General features: G+C 34.6%; 1 protein-coding gene across 9 annotated transcripts in view; it reads left to right on the plus strand.

Annotated features, from left to right (window-relative positions):
- Positions 1-23,808, plus strand: part of Dym (dymeclin) — a 359,511-nt gene that overhangs the window by 99,688 nt on the left and 236,015 nt on the right. For all 9 annotated transcript variants that reach the window (XM_048806245.1, XM_048806244.1, XM_048806242.1 and 6 more), the window contains 2 exons: positions 9,839-9,964; positions 11,169-11,311. In XM_048806245.1, the coding sequence (XP_048662202.1) occupies positions 9,839-9,964; positions 11,169-11,311 (269 nt within the window). The remainder of the gene's footprint in view (positions 1-9,838; positions 9,965-11,168; positions 11,312-23,808) is intronic.

The raw sequence follows: 23,808 nt of genomic DNA on the forward strand, positions 1-23,808 counted from the left end.
GCTCTAAATTGGAAACAACCCAGATGCCCATCAACAGTATCTTACTTTCTATATTTTACTATGGTAATTCTTGTGATTTACTGTCCATGTCCCTAAATCTGTCTTCATTTGGATATAATCTGTACTTACCTTTTTTCTTCCTTTTATTTTTAAAAAATGAATTAAAATTTAAATTTAGCTTTTTTTTTAAGTTCTTAATTTTTTTCTGGACCTTATTTTTTTAGATTCGTTTTATTATTTAAATAGTATAATTTTGGGGTATTCAAGAAAATTTTGATTTAAAAAATTTGCCTTTTATCCCACAAATATAGTAAGTGTAGTTGTGCTTAATAATTATTTGAGAGGATTTTGATTGATTGTTTTATGGGTGTATGGTAGTTCTTTATGCATTTCTTTCTATTTAGCTGCCTAATTTTTATTACTTCTTAGTGTTAATGTTGTAGAAATGATTTGATGGTTAGGATAATTTTATCTTTCTCGAGAGAGCTTTGTCTCTTATTTCTGCTGAGTGCTTTGGATTCATTTCCAAGGTTGAAGTTTTCTGGCCAACCAGACAACTTAAAGCTGGGTTCTAGTCCAGGGAGAGTTGATTTACTTCTTCTCTCCTTTACTCTCAGGTAAGGATATTTTTGAGGATCCCAGTTCTTTGTTTGGGATGGATCACCAGGGCCTGCATCCTTTGACTCCAGCTCAGCCACATCAAAGCACCTATGATTCCCAGCTACCTCTTAGAAATCAGTAAACATGCCTGGGCCAAAGCAATTCCAGATGTCAGGCTGAAGAGTTTTCCTAGTGCCTTCCATTTTGGCATTATAGTCTTTTAATATTGTGTTAGCTCATTGATGCTTTCAGGAAGTGCCCTTTCCTATCTCTACTCCCCCCGAGGATTTTTATTGACTTCATTAGAAGATTCTTCTGAATTTCTTGTCCATTATTGTTGGAAATGGGAGTAGCCCCAATTCTTGTATTCTCTTTAAATATTATGTGGTTCTCTAAGTTAATACTAAAATAAAATATAGCTATTTTATAATATTTTCTAATATCAGTTGAATTTTTAATCAGCATTTTTTTTGGTCTGGTGTGATGTAGAACTACAGAATATTAAATATATTCTAATAGTGGTATTGAGAGTATTTTATAGAAACATCATTAACCTGCTTTGTGAGTTGAGAATTTTCTGGAGGAGGTGAAGAAACTAGTCCTCGGTTGTGAATGATGAATCTGATTCAGCCCAGCAATTTCGGGGTAGATTCAGAAGCTGGAGCTGTCACACAAACTTGAGAGATATGAGGGGCTGTAGTAACTAGGAAGCGGCAGTTGATAGGTAGTTGCATCTTATCCATGTGTGTCTTTAAACTATATTTTGTTAATGGCTATTTGAGAGATTTTTCTGTTTATATCAATTTTTTCCCTAGATGGGCAGAACACAAATCTGGGTTCCTTATTTTGTAGCTGAGTTTTTTTTTAAAAAAAGTCAATCATCTTCAGTACCATTTATGATAGAAAATGAATTAAATGAGGGCATGGGCTGTTTTGCCTAAGTCTTGCTATAGTTTTGAGTAATTATTTTTGCTGTTGCCACTAGTTATGTGGCTCCAGGAGTCTAGTGAATTTTATGTATAGTGCTAAATCATGAAAGTGTTTGGAAACTAGGACAGGTATTTCCTTGTACCTGTGAGCATAGTAGGAAAGACTATTTGGCAAATAATGAGTATGTACTCATCACCTTCTTTTTTGGGTGCTAAGGATATAATACCGAATATGACAAACTAGAGTTGTGAGAAAGATAATAAATTAATACATAAAATGATGTCAGAATATAATAAAGTCAGTGAAAAAAAAATAGGTGGTAATATAATAGCCAAGATTGTAAAGGAGGGCTTCTTGTGAAGAAAACATTTAAACAGAAACTAAAATGAAGTTAGAGAAAGTTCTGCTGCTGTCCGAAGGAAAGCGTTCTTAGCAGAGGGGACTGCAGATGCAAAGCCCTGAGGTGGATGCATGCTTAGCATGTCCAGACACCTGGCTGGCTGTCAAGCTGAAGCAGAATGAGCAAGGATGGAGGGCATGTGGTAGAGGTGAGTTAGCATGGCTAGCCAGAAATCCTGGAGTCTGACGGAGTTAGCTAGTAGGGTCTTTGCCCCGACTCCCTGCCACCCATAAGATGTACAGCTACAGGGGCTAGGGATATAGCTCAATTGGTAGCGTACTTACCTCCCATTGACAAGGCCCTGCGTTCAATCCCCAGCAAAACACACACACACACACACACACACACACACACACACAGAGATGTGAAGCAACTACTAGATGGTCATCATCTTATTTAGATGTTTTCTACTGTTCTCATTTAAATTTTCTCTGTTCTACACCTGTAAATGCAATGGAAATTGACATCTTTTGGGAGGGGGAAGATTCTATTCTAGCGATTTCTAATACTTATACCTTTGTTATTGTTTGAAGCATTGTGTTTTAAATTATTTCTTCTATCAAGCCAGTATATTGGAGCCTGTTTTAATCTATTTTTTGAACATTATATTTTTATTACCCTTACTTCCCCACCTAATCTGGTAGATTAGTATAATGAGTACTATTTTCATGCTGAATGATAGGCAGATTTTTGGTTCTTATTAAAATTAGCGTTTAAACCTGTTTTATACTAATGCTAGTGGAAGGCAAAGTAATGTCTTCTACTTAATCCCAAAGATGTCCCTACACTTATCCTTGGAAACTATGAGTAACATAATACCTGTGTAAAGTGATTGCAAAGGTGTGATCAAAGCTAAAGACTTTCTAATAATGCCCTCCATTATCCCAGGGGGGCAGTCTCAGTAGTCGAGGAAACCAGAAAAGTAGGACAGAAATGAGACATGTATCATTCAAAACTGTTGGTAGCTTTGAAGATGGAAGAAGAGATCCATAATCAAATATGATGACCTCTAGAATCTGGGAAGCACCCTCAGTGTATAGCCAGCAAGAAAATGAGAACCTAGGGGCTGGGGCTGGGGCTCAGCGGTAGCACACTTGCCTGGCATGTGTGAGGCCCTGGGTTCTATTCTTAGCACCACATATAAATAAATAAAGGTCTATCAACAAATTTTTAAAAAATTAAAAAAAGAAAAGAAAACGAGAACCTAGGTCCTACAATTACTAGGACTGAATCTTGCCAACAACCCAAATGAGCAGGAAATGGATCCTTCCTTAGAACTTCCAACACCTGTGAGACCAGTGCCAGACTTCTGACCTCTAAAACAGTGCAACTAATTTGTGCTGTTTAAAGTGGCTATTTGTGAAGATTTGTTTAATGGCAACAATATATATATAAAACTAATACCATGGGGATGAAACATATGCAGCTTCTCAAGCAGAAACTTCATTCAGCAGATTAGATTTGTTAAGATAGAATTTTCAGTTGTTCATTCATTCCAGCTAACATTTGTTGACTTTGGGGAATCATGGTAGATTCTTACTGGAAGAGAAGACCCTATCTGTACCAAACTCATGGTCTATAAACACTTCATAATTGGTCAGCTTATTTTATATTTTTAGACTTGTGGAAAATTATAAGCACACAAATACAGAGAGAATACTGAAACTCCATATGTTTGTCACTCAGCCTTAATAATTATCAACTCAGGGTTACTCTTATTTTTACAGCCACCCTTTCTTCACCTCTTGAATTGTTTTAAAGAAAATTTGAGGCATCATGTTTCTGAGCAATTTTACGTAGAGTTTTGCTATTGTAGTTATTATCTCATGTTCCCCAGTGACCCAAGAACAATATTGATCTTGTTTTTATTTTGTCATCTTTATCATAATGTATACACTTTCATCTGTAAATTCACTTGCAATTTTTAGCAAATGAATTTTTTTTGTCATGAACTTTTGTCTTGGATTTCTTTGATGTGTGAAAATCATGTAAATAGTTAAGTTTGCAAAACTGCTGCAATACTGATTTTGGAATTACAAGCCAATTTTAGTGAATAAGTAAAATCACAAATATATTGGAATCTATGAATAATGAGCATTGACTATATACATAATGATTTTCTGTTTTCTACAATTTAGGTTGATGATATTACCATGTGAGTTTTAAATCTAGACACCTCGGTCTCTCTTGATTGGTCTTGGTTTCTCTCCCACTTTAAGCATCCATTCTGTCACAGAGTGGTACTAGTTTTATTTTCTTAAATGTCATTCATGTCTGATTGCTCTTTTCCATTTTCATAGTCAAAATCGTCATAATGCCCCAACCAAATGATTTATTGCACACTCTCCTTCTGTATCCTGCATTAGTTTAAGCATTTTCCCACTTTGATATGTTCTTTCACCTCTTACGCTTCTCTTCATCCCACAGTTCCTGGTTTTGGACCTGTCAGGCATAGGGTGAGTTAATTACATTCTTCAGCACTATGTCATTGGCTTGTGTGAAGCCTCTCTTTCCCTGTGTTTAATATTCATTCACTCATTTCCCTTTATTTCTGTACTCTACACCTTTTCTTTCTCATAAACAGCCACTCTTGTGTTTAATGCATATACTTTTATTTTTATAATAATTATTATAAAATAGTTATTGGGCATATTAATGGAATTTACTATGATATTTTCATACATCCATATATTGTGCATTGATCATGCTTATCCACCATTCTTCTACCCTTTTCCCACCTCCTCTCGTGTTGTCCTCCCCACTGGGCCCCTTTCTAGTCTCTAATATTCCTTCCTACATTCATTTCATCTTTTTTTCTTTTTTTCAGTTTCCACACATGAGAGAAAATATTCAGTAGTTGTCTTTCTGTGTATGACTTATTTTGCTCAACTGGATGCCCTCTGTTTTTATCCATTGTCTTGCAATCAACAGGATTTTGTTCTTTATGGCTGAATGATATATATGCCATATATTCTATATCCATTCATCTATTATCAGGCAGCTAAGCTGATTTTATATCTTGTCTATTGTGAATAGTACTGCAGGATATGCAGGTATGCCGCATACCTTGGAATAGATATTCAGGAGTGGGATGGCTGGATCATATTGTAGTTCTATTTTTTGTTTTTAGATGAACCTCCATGCTGTTTTTCATAATGGCTGGATAATTCACTTACATGCCAACAGTATATAAGGGTTCCAGCATTTGTTATTTGTGTACTTTTTATAATGGCCATTCTGACTAGAGTAAGATAGACTCTCATTGCAGTTTTGATTTGCATTCCCCTGATGGCTAAACAAATTGAGCATTTTTCATGTATTTATTGGCCAGTTGTGGTCATCATCATCATCATCGTCTTCCTCCTCTTTCTCCTCCCTTTCCTTCTTTTCTTTCTTCCTGACCCCTCTTTTCTTTTTGGTACTGGGAATTTACCCAGGTGTGCTTTAAAAATGATCTACATCCCCACTTCATTTTTTTTAGTTTTTATTTTGAGACAGGGCCTCCCTATGTTGCTGAGGGTTTCATTAAGTTGCAGAGGCTGGACTCAAACTTGGAATCTTTCTATCTCAGCCTCTCGAGTCACTGGGTTTACAGGCATGCACCACTGAGCCTGGCTTATATTTCCTTTGTGAATTATCTGTTCAGATTATTTGCCCATTTTTGATTGGATTACTTATTTCTTGTTAAGTTTTTTGAGTTCTTTGTGCTGTCTGGATATTATCCTCTGTCAGATGAATAGCTGCCAAAGATTTTTCTCCCATTTCTGTAGAGTTGTCTCTTCACTCTTTGCTATGTGAAGCTTTTCAACTCGATATAGTCATGTTTGTCATTTCTTACTTTTGTTTTCTTTGCTTTTGTAGTCCTAGCCAGAAAATTGTTGCCTGTGCCAATATCTTGAAATGTTTCCCTAGGTTTTCCTCTAGTAGTTTTAGAGTTTCAGATCTTACATGAAGATCCTCCAGTTATTTTTTTTAAACTTTATTTTATTTATTTATTTTTGTACGTGGTTCTGAGGATCAAATCCAGTGCCTCACACGTACTAGACAAGCTCTGCTCCTGCAATACTGATTGTCGTTATCTTTGTGTTCCTAAGATAGGACATATTTGTTGGGTATGGTGGTACACACCTGTAATCCCAGCTACTTGGGAGGCTGAGGCAGGAGGATCACAAGTTTAAAGGCAGCCTCATCAACTTAGTGAAGCCCCATCTCAAAATAAAAGGGCCTGGGGTATAGGTCAGAACACCCCTGGGTTCAATCCCCAGTACCACCAAAGAACCAACCAACCAAAATCAAAACCAAAACAAAAACCACTTTCATGGACATTTGCTGGATTTCATTATCATTATAATTGTTTTTTATATGCCTGATTTTTCTGTTGACTAATCAGCAGGACCCCTTACTTTCTCCTCTTGCTTTTTTCCCCTTTTCCTTTCAATCTCTTGCCTCTGCTATGCTCACACCCTCAACTGGACCATTTCTCAGGCAGGAGCTTCTTCTGCATTGGCAAAGAAAGCCACCAGAAGCTCTAGATATGATGGTTTTTATACTTGCAAAGTCAGGAGGAGAGAGTGCCTTTTCCCTGATAATTCCAAAAGTCCTGGGAAACATTTTAATAAGAACATTTTTATTGGCCAGTCTTTGATCACCTCTTGTAACCAGGAGGTAGGGTCAAACATCTGCACCTTGAATGGTGTGAGGAATGGCCTGAAAGGCAAAGAGGGCTATTTTTGCCAAAGAAGGGGAGGTGGAGGATGTTGGTCAGGCAGAGTTCATGTTTCAAAGTTCTAATCCAGTCAGTAACATCCTGCATTCTTCTTTTGAGAAATTCCCTATACGTTTTTGTCACATGAGTATTCTTTTGTGCTTATCATATGTATTACAATACCTCACATACTAATTCCTGTTTATTTTCCTAAGTTGTTACATTATGCTGATGAATCTGTTTAGGAAACTATCAAGTAAGTTTTAGTCAAAATCAGAGCAATAAAGAGCCTTCTCTCTCTTTATCTGTTGAATGCCTATTAGGTACTAGAATTAAGAATACAAACGATACCAAAAATGAAAAAGTCTTGAGCTAGAACCTCATGTGTTCTAGTAAGAAAGACTTCAATGCAAAGAACTGCCCCCTTATAGTTCAGGTTTAATTTAATGTCACTTTTTTTTAGAGAAACTTTCTTCTAATTTCAAAGTTAAAAACAATTTCCCTATAATCCTCTCTCCCTCTCCCCCTCCCTCTCCCCCTCCCCCTCCCTCCCTCCTTCTCTTCCCCTCTCCCCTCCCCACCCCTCCATAAGTGTCCCTTTTTGGACTAAGTATTTGATTTCTGTCTTCTCCACTAAATTGCAAACTCCATAAAGGTAGAAGCCTTGTCTGTTTGTTGATGGATTTGTCTCCAATATGTAATATAATGCCTAGTTAGACGTTTTAGTTAACTTTGTGCCACTGTGACCAAAAGACCTGACAAGAACGATGTGAAGGAGGAGAAGTTTATTTTGGCTCATGGATTCAGAGGTTGAGTTCATGGTCAGCTGACTCCACAGCTCTGGGGCCAGGATGGGGCAGAACATCATGGCAGAAGTGCACGACAGAGGAGAGCAGCTCAGGACGTGGCAAGCAGGAAGCAGAGAGGGATTCTACTCACCAAAGACCAACTGTAAACTCCTAGGCACACCTCTAGTGACCTCCCTCCTCTAGCCACACCCCACCTGCCTAGGTACTACCCAGTTAATCTAGATCAGTGGATTAATCCACAGAGTAGGTTACAACTCTCACAGTTCAACCATTTCACCCCTGAACATTCCTGCTTTGTCTCACACATAAGCTTTTGGGGGACACCTCCTATCCAAACCATAACACTAAGTATAGTAAGAGTAAATTCTTCATAAATATTTATTAAATGATATGTGAGCCAAAGGGTGGTTTGATAAACAATTTGATAGAATTTATATGTTTGGGCATATGAAATAATACAGGTAAGGGCCATGGTTCCAATTAGAAGTCTTGGGGAATGCACCTTTAGTCTGGTGTGGTCAATATTCTGTGTACTATGAACTTACTACCTCCCAACATCAAACCCTTTACTCTTCACTCTTAAATTTTCAGAATTCCTTGATCAGAGAGGATGATCCAAGGGTTAACACTTTTCCTATTTTTTTCACTTGTGATTTTGTTTATTTCTAAATACATGCTTTTTTCCCTCAGGGATTTTAGGCCTAGTATTTATTAATAGTTATAGTTTATAGTTTAAACAAAATAAAACCATGTATTTCTGAGTCTTTGTTGTTTCTACAAGATGCGGAGTTGTAAAGCACTATAAAGATACTTTATTTTTGATTTAGTTATTGAATACCTTTGCAGATGTGTTGTAGTTTGTTATCTGTGACCCCCTCCCCTCGATAGGCTCTGTCTTACTAGAAGGGTATTTGTTAATTCAGGATTTGGCTTTAAACTTTGTCTCAACTGAAAAGCCTAGTCAGTTGACATAGAGTATGGATTCTAGACAAGCCTGGACAATACAAATGAATGATTACCTAATGTAAAATCTTATCTGAGCACCCAAATCATCATTAGTGAATCATATCATAAGCATAAAACATCAGGTTTATCTTTCATTCAGTTTTGGAAATCAGATTAAGTATAAGAATTGCTTTTTATATGGTTTATTTTTTATTGCAGTAGTTCTGGAAATTTTAGGAAAGAGAATTAAAGTACTTTAAAAATAAAATTTCTGAGTAGAATTGAGATTTATTCATTACAAAATAGGATAAGTTGAGTGTTTTGTATACTTTTTTTTTTTTGCCCTGTACCCCAGACCTGCCGACTTTGTTTTTTAAACATATTTCTATTATTGATAACGTCTTAAAATATCTGGTAGAGTTTAAGCTTGTCTAACTCTAGAGTCAAGTTTTCCCTAAATTATTTAATGAGGTTTCATTTAAGTAGATGTGTTAAGTACTTTTTAAAATTTGGACTTTGTATGGATATTTCAGATTTATAAAAGTATTTTGGCATTCTTTTGGAGCTGCTATTCTTTTTGCTATGCTGTTGAGATTTCTGCTTTCCTGGTCCCTGAAATAATCCCATTTTTTTACTGTAACTCAAAATTTCTTTTTTTAATATTTATTTTTTAATTATAGGTGGATACAATATTTTTATTTTATTTTATGTGATGCTAAGGATCGAACCCAGTGCCTCATGCATGCTAGGCAAGCGCTCTACCTCTGAACCACAACCCCAGCCCTCAAGATATCTTGATACATTTTTCTTGTTTGATCTCCTTACTCAGCTGAAACTTTTGCTTTTTAGTGATCTAAGATTTGTTTCTAAAAGTGGTTAATGATCTTGAGAGGACAGACAGGTTAGTCCTTCCTAAAAGAAATATGCTTAATAAAACAGAAATGATGTGTTTACCACTAATATTTTGCCAGACATGCAAATTTGACCTTGAGAAAGCATACACTAGAGATGAAAGATCTTTTACCATGGTTATGAGTGTAAAGAAATTATGAACTCCTAAATATATTGTTTTCTTCCCTGCACTGTAATTTCTCTTCCACTTTACAATCTGAATATTTATTTCTGTGCCATTACTATACAGGGATAAATGTAGGGGTTTAGAGAGGATCTTCAAAGTAGAACACTGCTGGTTATTGTGTTCATGACAGGCATGTCCTTCAGTATGAGGTGGAATTGGAAATTAGGAAAATAATGAAATGCCAGAATAAAATAACTAATGCCTGAGAAAGAGTTTAATATTTTTGTTTGACTTAATTTTTTTGTTAAATATGTAAGTTCTTTAATATTAAGAAAATATTGATTTGAGTTTTTAATGTATATCTTATTTTAAAAAAGAGTAGTACATTAATTTCTCAAAATGATCATTACTGTTTTTCCCTATTTCTCCAGAGATATTACATATGAAATATCAGTGGAAGCTATATCAACAATGGTTGTTTTCCTTTCCTGCCAACTCTTCCACAAAGAAATTTTGCGACAGAGCATTAGTCACAAGTATTTGATGCAAGGTCCATGGTATGTTTCTATTTAAAATTTGTCCCTTTTTAAGCTGCATAATTTATATTTGTATTCTTGTCCTTTTACCTAAGTGTGGTCCTGTATCTCCAATATATTGCTTTTGATTTTTTTTTTTTTTTTACTACAACTTTACATCCTTTAGGGTCTAAATTCAATTTTGTATTCAAACTACCCATCTTCCCTGTTTTTCTTGTCCCCTAAATTCATTGCCATCTCTAGCGGTTGCTTTGTAGAATAGAAACCTTCAAAGTGTCTTTCTTTTTTTTTTTTCCTCCTTCTTCATTTTCTATGTCTTAGCAGTCATCAAGTCATATTTGTTTGTTCAAATTGTTCTTGTATCTTCTTCTCACTCATCTGTTTGAAACTAAAGTTGTCCCTTGTTATTCACAGGGAATTGGTTTCAGAACCCCCTTCCCACAGCCGCCCACCAAGGATACCCAAATCCTTGTATGCTCAAGTTCCTTATATAAAATACATACAGCCTATACACATCTTCCTGTATACTTTGAATCATATCCAAATGATTTACATTTTATCATTGAGGAAATAATGACAAGAAAAAATCTCTGTACATGTGTAATACAGATGCATATTTTTTCTGAAATTTTTAATCTGCAATTGGTTGAATGAATAGATAGTAGGGTTTTTGTACTAGTATGGTGTCAGGTACTTAAACTATAATATATTCTTTTACTGAGTTTTGTTGTTAATTTTGGAAGCAATATTTTTAAAAATCCAATAGTACATTCAAGGATCTGTTAATAAATTCAATATAGATTGCAGGAATTGGTGTATTACCAATTAAATAATTGGATATATCGAATACTTTCATGCTTAACAAGTGCAGTCTTTTATTACTATCTTTAAATCCTTGCTCTTCCGTAATGATTTCATATTACCACCTTTCTTTAAGTACCAGTACTATATTATGCACTAAATTAATGTCTCACAAATGTTATATTGATTACAGCTAATGTAACTGACTCTCAGTTATTTTAAAGATGTGACCAGTGTCTTCTGGTGTGGCAAGAGGCAAAGTCAGAAGTAAGCCTCAACAATGATCTCAGCCCTCAGAGTCTTGACTGATATGTGACAGTGAATATTTCTTTCAAGCAATATTAATGTCAGAGTTACTTCTGTGTCACTTTTATAGAATTAGGTGACTCCCATAAACATGTTTGATCTTTTTCTTTTTGTGTAGTCTTCCGTACACCAGCAAACTTGTGAAAACTTTATTATATAACTTCATCAGACAAGAAAAGCCTCCTCCTCCAGGAGCCCATATTTACCCCCAGCAGTCAGATGGGGGAGGACTGCTTTATGGACTGGCATCAGGAGTAGCAAGTAAGTCCTATAAGATTTTTTCAATTCTTTTTGTGTATACATTTAATCAGGAATAACAAATTCTGTTCTTTTGACTGCCATCTTCAACAGTTATGTTGGATTTGTGTATTGGGTAAGTGTGAAATAATGAAAATAACTAAAATATTACTCTTTCCATTCTGTGCAGTGATTTATATTAAATACATGCAGATAATGAATGTATTATTTTTCTATAAAGCACCATTCTTCAAGAATAATGTTTATGCATACATATCTATATTTTATGAGTTCTGGCTATACAGTAAAAATAAACTTAAACCTTTTAAAATAAGTTTAAACTTCTTACTGCTTTTGTTATAAAAGACCTTTGGGGGGCTGGGGTTGTGGCTCAGTGGTAGAGCACTTGCCTAGCATGTGCGAGGCGCCGGGTTCAATCCTCAGCACCACATAACAATAAATAAAATAAAGGCATTGTGTCCAACTACAACTAAAATAAATAAATTTTTTTTTTAAAGACCTTTGTATTTTAGAGTCTTTATTGGTTGGGATTTTATATGGCCAATTGAGTTTAGTTTTTCTATTATATTTAGTGCTCCATTTTATTCAGTGACAAATTAGCACATTTGAAGAATTTGTAATAAACTCTGAAGTAGTTACAAATTTGAGTTTTTTCTGCTTGGGAAAAAGTGTCGTAGCTGAAGAAAGCCCTTTTTTTCCTACCACATAGGAAGTTCTCATTTCTGCTTCACAGGGTTCAGACCTGAGGACATGAGAAGCACCAAGTACCGCTGGTCCTCCCCTTTGTTAGCTTGGGGATCCCAGGTCATATGAGGTTACAACACTGAACTTTTGCTTTATTCTGAAGGATAAATAAAAAATAGAGTGATACTTTAGCAGTTGTCAGGTCTACACAGTGTGCAGTATACTCTCTTTAATTAGAGTGCAGGGTCCAGATGAAGCTGGTTTCTACAGTGGAGTTGTGGTCATGGCATGCTCTCCATACTCAGGCAGGACATCAGTGTAATAGGAAAAGGCAGTACTGTGCAATAACTTATTAGATAATGAATGTTGGTAACTTTTTGTTAAGAAATGGTAAACTTGGCGAGTGCAGTGGTACATACCTGTAATCCCTGTGGCTTGGGAGGCTGAGGCAGGAGGATTGCAAGTTTGAAGCTAGCCTCAGCAACTTAGAGAGACCCTAAGCAACTTATTGAGACCTTATCTTAAAATTAAAAAGGGCTGGGGATGTATCTTAGTGGTTAAAAACAAACAAATAAACAAATAACACAACAAAACCCTTCTGGGTTTGTTTTGTTGATTTAAGAAATTGATCAGTAGACTAGACTTTCTAGATTTGTCCTCCTTTGATTTCTCTTAATATTGTGAACTTAAATACATTGTGATCACTGATGCCCTTGTCTTTGGTGTTGAGCAGCCTGCTTAGAATGCTGTACCTGCATTACCCAATGCCGGTCTGTATTATTTTAGACAAGGAAGCTATGTACAGCTCATCCATAAGCTGAAAGGCAAAGGCAACACAAGAATGGCTTTTTGTGTCCCATTGGAAGACTTAATTGATCTGTTAGTATTTTCAATTCTTTTTTTTTTTTTTTTTTAATCATTGTTATGTTTTAGATCTGAAATGTCCCCCAAAGACTCATGTCAGCACATGAGTTCAGTTCCTAGCTGGTGCTGTTGGGAGGTGGTAAAGACTTTGGAAGGAATGGCCTACTTAGAGGAAATAGGTTACTGGGGGCATGTTCCTGAAGCATGTGTTTTGTCCCTGACCCCTTATTCTTTCTCACTGTTTTCTGGCTGCCATGAGGTGAGCACCCTCCTTTGCATCATCCTCCCACCACCGTGATGTTCTTCATCATCACAGGCCTAAAAGTAAATGGGCCACCCATGGACTGAAACTTCCAAAACCACCAGACAAGATAAATCTTTCCTTCTTTTTAGTTGTTTATCTTAAACATTTTGTCACAGCAACAGAATGCTAACAGAGTTGGTAAGCTGGTATTTAAAAGTGACCATTTTTAATATTTAGGCTTTAGGGGGAATGTTATAAGTTTATTATCTGCTTTCTTTAAGGCAGTGATAATACATAGCCAGTTTCTTTTTTAAAGTAAACAAATGTGTGTAGTTTTTGATTTTTCGTTCAATTATGTATTGTATTAGGTTATGTGTTGTGTTGTATTAGGTAGATGCCCAGTATTGTATGTGGTGTCATTAGTATTTTGGGTGCCAAAAAATATGAATTTAAAATTTTGGATTTGTTTTTAATCAGTTAGCAGCATATCATAAGGAGGTTATCATATTATTAGCATATAATTCTAATTTTCCTAACTATTTCCTTGCCTATTGAGTGAGAAGATTGATTGGGATAATGATCTCTGAGGTTATTTCTAAAATAACTTTTAAAGATTCTCTGGTATTTTTTTCACTGTTTTAAAATTTAGTAAGGAATTAAAATAGATGTATGTTTTATAGCGGGACATTTTGCCTGGTTCTCTTCCTAAATCTTCATAAAACTATTCATGTAGAAGCATAAATCAGGATGGAATAATTATGGATTCATTATTTTACAGTATGTGAGTCAAAACGTAATAAAAAACAACAAAGGACATACTATTAAAAAATGCAGCTATGTACTGTCAGCAAAATAAAATTTAAGAACTATCACAGTCATGTAATTTTGAAATCAACTACATTTTAGAAATATCAGTTACACTGACAAAATTTAACTTTCGTCATGTGCTCACTTTTGATGATTTTTTAGTTGGTAATTAAGGAATTTCTTACATTAATATTAGCTTGTGTTATGGTTTGGATATGAAGTGTCTTCCAAGCTCATATGTAAGACAATGTAAGATTGTTCAGAGGGGAAATTATTAGATTATTAGAGCTGAAAACTAGTCAGTGGGTTAACCCATTAATAGGTTAACTGGGTAGTAACTGCAGGCAGGTAGGGTATGACTGGAGGAGGTGGGTCATTAAGGGGGCGTGCCTTTGGAATTTATATTTTGTTCTTGGTGAGCAGAGCTCTCTGTATTTCTGATTGTCTGTCCTGAGCTGCTTCCCTCCTTCACACCTTTCGGCCAGGACGTTCTGCCTCACCTTGGGCCAGAGCAATGGAGCCAGCCATCTATGGACTTCGACCTCTGAAACTGTGATTCCCAAATAAACTTTTCTTCCTTTAAAATTGTTCTTGTCAGGTCTTTTGGTTATAGTGATTAAAAAGCTGACTAAAACAGCTTATGAAATATATGATTTGGAAGTTTCTCACAGAAAAAAATTATGTTTAAAAGCTAAATGTAAATTTCAAATTTATTTGGATTACATTCATTTTTGTTGTGATTGAATTTTCCCTGGGCATAGAAAGCATTTCCTTTCATAGCAATTTCTGCATTGTATGCTTTGCTTAAATTGTCCCTTTTGAAACAGAGTCTCGTATTTCAAAAAACAGTCTTGGATAGTGAAGTTTTATTGGCACCAGCCATGGAAAGAGGAGAAACCTGGTGATAGAACTGGGGTCCAGATGAGTAGCGAGCCACATACCTGGAGCCTCCCAAGTCAGGCAAGACCTTTTGTAGTTTCTTCTCATTCACTTTTACAGAAGTATTTGTGGTCGTACTGCTGTTTTTTCCCAGGCCCTAACGTTTTGTTACTTCTTGCTTCCTGACATTCTCTTAGTATGCCTTTGCTTGAATTATTTCAGTAGTCTTGCATCCTAGTTCCTCCTCTCACTGACTTCAGTTTTCTGCTCATCCATCTCTTAAAGTCCATTTTGAGTACCACCTTCTCCATGAAGACTTCCTTTGATGTCTGTGTGATTGTTTTCTGTGGAACCTGTCACTTGATTTTGATTATATTTACATACATATGTGCCTTATTCTCCCTATATTGTCTCTTATGTACAATAAAATGAGAGCTAACATTTATATAACTCTTCTGCGTATATAAGAGAACTCTTTAAACGCTTGCTTTATTCTCATAGCAACCTCATCTATATGAAATAGGCTATTCTATTTTTTTTTTACAGTGTCATGACCACCTGAGTTCTGAGCTACTTCTTGGCACTACAGTGTCCAGCAAAGCACCTTACATCTATGGATTGTCAGTTAATACTAAAATGTAATTATACACTAAAAGCCAATACTTGTCTACACTTGAGAGTCATGTGACTCAGTTGTAATAAAAGTGTCTATCATTTATTGAATACCTTCTGTTTGCTAGGCACTATAGTAGCTACCTTACCTACATGATTTTATCTACTGTTTTCTTTTTTTCATGTTTTTGTATATAAAATAAAGATGAACAGAAGTAGACAGAATGATAGAATGAACTCTCATTTACCCACAACCTGTCTTACGGAATGGTCAACATTTTGCTGTTTTTTTTTTTTTTTTTTTCCATTTATCTCCTTCTTTGTACATTAAAAAGGAACACCCTTTTATTTGGATATAATTTTATATACTTAGAAAGGTTTCAAAAATAAAATGTTAAAAAACCCCTATGTGTATCTTTATCAAGATTGATTTATGTTGGCATTTTATCCCCTCGTTTTGTCATTGTATTCTCTTTGTTTTTACATGTTTGCGTGCACGCACGCACACACACACACACACACAGAAACACACACAATTTTTTTTTTAACCGCTTAAGGGCAAGTTATCTACACCATGGCCCTTTACTCCCTCAATTCTTCAGTGTACTTATAGTCTAGAAGGGGATGCTTCTTACTCAACTACAGCATATTTACCAACTTCAGTGAGTTTAACATTTCACTACCCTTAAATACAGGTGAGTTAGGGAATTTGTTTTTACTTCAGTAAAAATAAAGAAATAAAGATTTTTTTCTCTGTATTTTAAAATCTCCTCTATTAAGTTACAATCATTTGTGTTGCATTGAAGTTGAATTTTTATGATTAGGTTTTCCTCTAACTATCTTAGACTAAAGGCTCCATGGCGCATCACAAGTCTTTCTTCTTTCTGTTGTCGGGACTCCAGTGTGCAGGGAGTCCTGGCATAGTGTGGAATCAATATAATGGATATTGGAGGATTTATTAATTTTTTAAAAATTAGAACTAGTCAGCTGGGGTTGTGGCTCAGTGGTAGAGCACTTGCCTACCATGTGTGATGCACTGGGTTCAATTCTCAGCACCACATATAAATAAATGAATAAAATAAAGGTCCATCAACAACTAAAATTTTTTTTTAAAAATGACAACTAGTATGTTTTTTGTTGTTATTGAGAACAGTGACATTTAACTAGTATAGATTTCATTTTTTAAAAAAAAGAAAACCTTAAATCTGTCAAGTGTGGTTTCTTTCACTGAAACTGGTTAGAATTAATTACATGTTACTATATTACCTTAATTTGTAATATTTATAACACCTGTAAATAAACTGTATTATTCATATTTTTATAATAAAAAGTTATTTCCTTTCTCTATATTTTTTTAGTTTAGATATTCCTCCACTATTCTGAAAGAATGGAAAAAGAATCAATTGATATGTATCATTTCACTGTTTAGAAAAGTACCAGTTTTAGTTATTTTGATATGTTAAGTGAATTTTTAAATGAATCAGAATTTCAGTATACTTGGCATACTTTTAAAAAATATATCATTAAAACCAGACATTGGAATTTTAAAATCATTAGATATGAGGTGGGGCCTAGCCATACACATTTTCAGTGAGTGTTCTAGATTATTCTGATATGATTTGGGCACCACTGTGGTGGGGTGCAGCCCCTTTTCCAGGGTTGGAATCTGTTTCTCCTGGGGGCCCTTCATGGAAAGTGGCTGAGCCAATACTAATTGCTGAGGAAATATATTGAGGCGGTGCTAATGTGTTTAACTAATCTCTTGACGCATTTTCTTGGTTTCTTTTTTTTTCTTTTTTCTTTTTTTAATTTTAATATTTATTTTTTTTAGTTTTCGGCAGACACAACATCTTTGTTTGTACGTGGTTCTGAGGATTGAACCCGGGCCGCACGCATGCCAGGCGAGCGCGCTACCGCTTGAGCCATATCCCCAGCCCTCTTGGTTTCTATTCTTAGTGTTTTCTGCTACTAGTGAGGTCCAGCTTGTCAGAATCAGTCTGTTAAAGGTGACAATGAGTATGGTACTTCAGTGTAAAACAAATAGGTTGGAATTCTGGTCTCCTTGATTCTAGTGTTGTTTTTTAAGTTAATCTAGATTTTATGCCACTTTTGGTTATTAATATTTAATTATTAATGGATTTACTATCAATTTTAGGTTCTAAATCTTTTCTATATCAATAGTTTTTATCTCCTGTTTTTCCCTTCAAATTTTATGCACAAAGGTAACCTTTTAGTGTATCCAGTAGGATTTGATTGTGTTAGGTGTAGTGTGGTCTATAAATCCTTTCAGTGGATAAGGTAGCTTCTATTTTTAGCTCTAGATCATCATTAAAAAATATTTTGGGGGCCTCCTATTGTATCCATGACTGTGTACTCAACACCATGCTGAGAGATGTGTGGAGATTAGAGTGCTTCTGTAGATGTCATGTGAAAAATAACAAATGTGAACATAGTTAGGGATTTTGTGACTGTTCTACCTGGAACAGATTTCATTTCCTGGAGACCTGGGTGAAGGGTTTGCTGTAGGGACAGCAGCCTGTGTTTTCCAGGTAGTAGACTTCACAGTTAATGAGGATTTCCCTGACTTTTAGGGCTTACCTGCTAGAATCTACCTGAAACCAGAGCTAGTAATCCCCCTGGTGGGGAGGTGCTAGGTGATCCTTTTGTGAGTTCAAACCATGTCCCCCACCCCTCAGTATCTCCACTGTGATTGTATCCCAGAGACCTCTCAATTGCTTTTTCTCATTTCCATTACTGGAAATCCTGGTGGATAAGATTGGATTCTAGAGCCTGATAATCAGAATCAGAAGATTTGGGATGGAGTCACAGTTTAGCATGACCTTGGACAAGTTCTTCATCTTTTTAAATCTCATTAACTAATATGTAACATTGATAAATAACAAGACCAGTTTTGTATAGGGTTATTATGAGGAACAAATGAAATCACTTGTAAAACTATGTAGTATCTGTCCTCATGTAAATAACTTTCGTTATCTGTACTAAAGTTCTGGTGCTTGTTAATTAAAATAAAAATAATTAGAACACATTTATTTGGAGAAACAGCTAGTGTCCAGAAAAGCCAGACACATTTATGTTAGTTTAAAAAATTAAGATCTTTGTATTTTTTTGTTCTGCAAAAGTTTATGTAAAAAATATTTTGAAAAACTGACTAAATTGAATATGCCTGCCATGTTTTTGTTTTTTCTCCAATTGGCTTTTCATTTTATGTGGTGTAAAATTTGGCCAATGTCAGTTAGAAAGGAAAATTTGATTGTTAAATAGATATTTCCACAAGAGATTTCTCCTTGCTTCCTAAATGAGCTTGCCTTGACAACAATCACTATGGTACCATTTCTTACTCAGTAATTTATCTGATAGATTATTATGTTTGCTTTTTGACATTTTGTTCATAAAATTAGTCAAAGATTTTAATAGAAAAGACTTGATTTTACTAGAAAATATTTGATCCTGTGTTTTAATAAATATTTGAAATGTTCAACTAATCATAGATATCAGTAGTATTGTTAGTCTTAGTTATAGTCAGTAAGATAATTCTTACTTTAATCTATAGGCACATTACCCTCCCTTGTTAAAAAATGTTTTATAAGTGGCCAGTGACCTTTATGTCTATGATCTGTTAATTTGTTAGGGCAGGATGTATGGTCAGAAGGTATTGTCTCACTCAGCAGAGGCTGCTAAGATAAAATATCACAGACTGGGCAGCTGAACAACTGTCATTTGTTTCTTTCTTTAATATATTTTTTAATTGTAGATGGACACAATATCTTTATTTTTACTTATTTATTTTTATGTGGTGCTAAAGATTGAACCCAGTGCCTCACACATGCCAGACGAGCACTCTACCACTGAGCCACAACCCCAGTCCTGTCATTTGTTTCTGATGGTTCTAGAAGCTGGAAAACCCAAGATCAGGGCACCACCATATTTGGTTCTTGGTGTGGGCCCTTTCCCTGGTTTTCAGTTAACCACCTTCTTACTCTGTCCTCACATAGCAGAAGATACTTTGGCATCTCTCCCTCTTCTTGTAAGAGCATTAATCCCATCATGGGGGCTCTACCATCATGCCCTCATCTGAACCTAATTAGTTTCCAAAGACCTTACCCCCAATACAATGAGAAAACTTCAACATGAATTTTGGAGGTGAAGCAAAAATCCATTCTATAACCAGGTGTAGTAGTCAAGTTTTATTATTATAATGAAATAACTGAGGTAGATTACATTATAAGGAAAACAGGGTTTATTTTGGTTCATAATTCTGGAGGTTCAAAGTCCAAGATCTGGTGGGCTCTGTTGGTTTAACCTTTGATGATGGTCTTCTTGCTTTCCATGTCCTGAGGCATAAGGAAACACCCATACTTGTCTCTTCTTGTCTCTTGCTCTCTTTTTATAAAGGCACCAAAATTTAATTGTGAGGGCTCCATCTTAATGACCTCATTTTCCTAATCATTCTACAAAGGTTCCTTCCACCTTTAAGCACTATAGTTGGGTTAAGTTTCTGCTCTCATAATACCATAAACACATACGTGGATTTAGAGGTCAAACCATATTTAGACCATAGCACCAGGTATTAAGTAGGTTATGCTAGAATTCTGCTTCCTGTAATATTTAACTTGTAAAGTACTCATCTTTTACACATTGGTAGCTAAAAAAGCATTTGGCTCCAGTCACTCTTTATTTTACATCATAACCCTGCTTGCTGGTGGTGGTGAAGATGTTACTCACAGTCGATTCTAACCATACTAACTTGTTTAATTTTAAAAAATCATGCCAAAATGTATAAGAAATCCAAGAAAAAAGCAGTTGTATGATTGAAATAAATTGTATTCTGACTCTGGAGACCACCTTTATATTGTCCTTTGGAGAAGCAAATTCTGGATTATGATAATTTGATAATATGCAAAAGATAATTGTGTGTAGGTATTAGGTAGAACTAGGATCAAACCCCAGACCTGCCATTTACTGTGTGTACTTGGGCTATTAAACTCTCAATGATCTAAATTCCTTATGGTAAAATGAAGTTAATATAATAGTTGCTCTTTCTTCACATTTTCACTTTCTGCAGTTTTACTTACCTGCATGCAGCCAGCTATAGTCTGAAAATATCAAGTGGAAAAAATTCCAGGAATAAACAATTCACAAGATTTAAATTGCATGCTGCTCTGCATAGTACAATGAAATCTCACATTATCCTGCTCTAGCCTGCTTGGGATGTGAGTTATCCCTTTGTCCAGTGTATCTGTGCTACATATGCTACCCATCCATTTAGTTACTTGATAATTGTCTTAGATTGACTGTTATAGTCCATGTGTTCAAGTAGCCCTTATTTTACTTAATTGTGACCCCACAGTGCAATAAAAGAGTGATTCTTGCAATTTAGATATACCAAAGAAAAGCCATAAATTGCAAATCTGAATGCTGTTCACTTAATAAGAAAAAAAATCAAATACTAAGATTGCTAAGATATATGGTAAGAATGAATCTTCAATCTATGAAATTGTGAGAAAAGAAAAAGAAATTTATGCCTGTTTTGCTATTATACCCCAAACTGCACAAGTTAACTGTGTGATAAATGCTTAGGTAATATGGAAAAGGTTCTATTCACAGGCATCCTCTGGGGGTCTTTGAACATGTCCTCTGTAGGGTGAGTGAGCACTGTACCTGCCCTTGTAGGGCTGATGAGATCAGATGTGTAAATGTGTAGGAAAGAGCTTGACATCTTCTAGATACACAATAAATGACCATTAATAGTAGTAGATATCACTTAGTAACATTTAGAATATAACTTTGTTTAAAAATGCTAAAATAATAGAAAAAATGACCTCATGATGATTTAGAAATTTACCCAGTTTTTAATGTAAATAAATTATGAAAACATCAGTTATTTGGTACATTTTATTTTTGTATTATATATTATATACAGTCATGTATTGCTTAAATATGGAGATATATTGTGAGAAATGTGTCCTTAGGTGATTTATCATGCAAACATCATAGAGTACAGTTGTGCAAACCTAGGTGGTATAGCTCACTGCACACTACGCTGTGTGTTGTGTGGCCTATTGCTGCATAGGCATGATGAACAGAACACAAAATTAAATCAATAACAAAAGAAAATGGTGCAGTCAAGAGATGCAGTAATCTTGAGGTGTGTGAGGCTCCTGCCAGCATAACCTGGCATGCTGTTGACAGCAATTTTTTTTTTTAAGAATGAGAATACTCTAAAATTACATTAAAAAGTATAATAAATGCATGCACCAGTAACAGTCATTTATTTTCGTTATCAAGTATTCTGTACTATACTGTATATGCTGAACTTTTATTTGATTGGAAGCATAGTAGGTTTGTCTATACCAACGACATCTCAGAGATCAGATGTGTAAATATGTGGGATGCACTCAACGTTATGATGATTATAGGCAAGAGGAATTTTTTAGCTTTATCATAATCTTACAGGACAACTATTGTGTATTCGGTTTGTTGTGATTGAACTGTCATGTGGTGCATGACTATAACAGATTTCAGATAGTAGTGAAAAGAAATAGTATGTTGAAAATTTGATGTTGTATGGAGAAATGTTATAACATTTATTCAGAGTTTCTTTTGCTTCTATCCTTACTTCTTTGATCGGTCTTTTACTGTATTTCCAAACATTGTAATTGCTGCTAATGTCTAAAAAATGGTGAAGCAAGGAAGGGTTGACTTTGAAATTTATTCTGTGTTTTAAGTTATAAGACAAAGTGGTAATGTGATTTTAACTGAGTATTTAATATTTTAAAGAGCCAAGCCTAATTAAATGTGTTCTGCCAAACTGTGCTTTCTTTCACAAGTCCTGAGTTTTTACACAATAACTTCTGATATATGGTTTTTCCATTCGAATGAGCCATCAAAAATGTTTTTTTTCCCTTTGCTTGCAGTGGTGGGTGTCCAAGGCAAATTATAAGGCCAAAGTAGTGATTATTTGTTTAGGCAAATGCTGCAATAGAGAAATTAATAAAGTAGAAATTGAAAATTAAAACTCATTTTTCCCAATTGCTGTTGTTGAGAAAATTATTGAATTTATTAAAATAGGTATGGTATCTAGTAGTTGTAATTTATTTTACATGATGGTTATTTTTCTCTTCAGTTTTGGCTTTTTCTGGGATGACTCATTAAGAGAAAAACTACAGTAAGAGAAAAAGTATGTGACACTCAGAAACAGGCATCACTGTGAAAATAACAAATTCCTAATTAAAACACTTTGAACTTTCAATACAGAAAGTGTTTTATAAACAATAATAATATTCTCATTTCATTTTTATTTGGAATGATTTGGTAGACTTTATATATCAAATGAGAGAATGACTTCTTTTCTTTTTTCCCCCAGTATTGAACTCATTTTATAATTTATAAAATACAGTTAATATCAGTTTACTGTTGCATTGGAGTGTTTCCTTGAAGGGATAGATACACTGAAGATTTAAAATAGTATCAACAATCCAAAATGACTGTATTTAGTTGTAGAGTAGTAATGTTATTAAAAGTAAATTTTAATTGCTTTCTGACAAAAGTATTGGTTTAGATTTAAACTTTTTGATAGGTATTTACTAAGTGATATTTATTAGAAAACATATTTTCAAAATAGTTTGACTTATCCTATTCCTTGTAATCGGCTTCCTTTTAGCCCTCTATTCTGAAGTCTGTAACAGATTTAAAGGGAAGAGTGATGGCCGCCTCCATACTACAAATAACTGGGGAGTGAATTCATTTGTATTTACTCTGAAGAATGGAGTGAAATAATGAATTTCAGTTGAAATCATAGGAATGTATATCTGAGACTTGCTACGGTTGTGTGTTTTTTGGTACAAATGATTTAATCTGTTTTTTAAATTTAATTTGTTATATATGATTAATTTGATTTTGAAATTTCTATTAATGTAAATTTTATTGTGGGGTTTAGAAATTGTATAAATAAGAATACTAAAATTATTAAAATTATGGGATTTGAGAATGCAAATTTTATTTTTTGAAAAATAAAGCAAGTTGATTTCCTCTAAGACTGTTAAAACCTATTCTAGTCAAGTGAGCATAACTTTTATGGAGCAGGTATGGGTGTTCAGATTAATTTAAAGATTAATTTATTCAGTATTATTTGCTGACAGAATTTGTTAATAAGAATTCTTATAAATTAAAGCTGTTGTAGTTTTGAAATCACTTTATATGTGAATAAAATAAAAATTTAAAAAACCTATTAGAAAATATTCAAAAGCTTTCCTTTTAAAATGCAATCACTATGTTTCTGCAGCTTATTTTGAAATGGATGAATAAAATAAACTATATTGATACATGTATTATAAATAAGAATGGTATCACAAATACAGCAAAATGTTAATGTATTGTCTAGGTGGTGAGT

Source organism: Marmota marmota, unplaced genomic scaffold, assembly GCF_001458135.2.
Source record: "Marmota marmota marmota unplaced genomic scaffold, marMar, whole genome shotgun sequence".
Classification (NCBI taxonomy): Eukaryota; Metazoa; Chordata; class Mammalia; order Rodentia; family Sciuridae; genus Marmota; species Marmota marmota.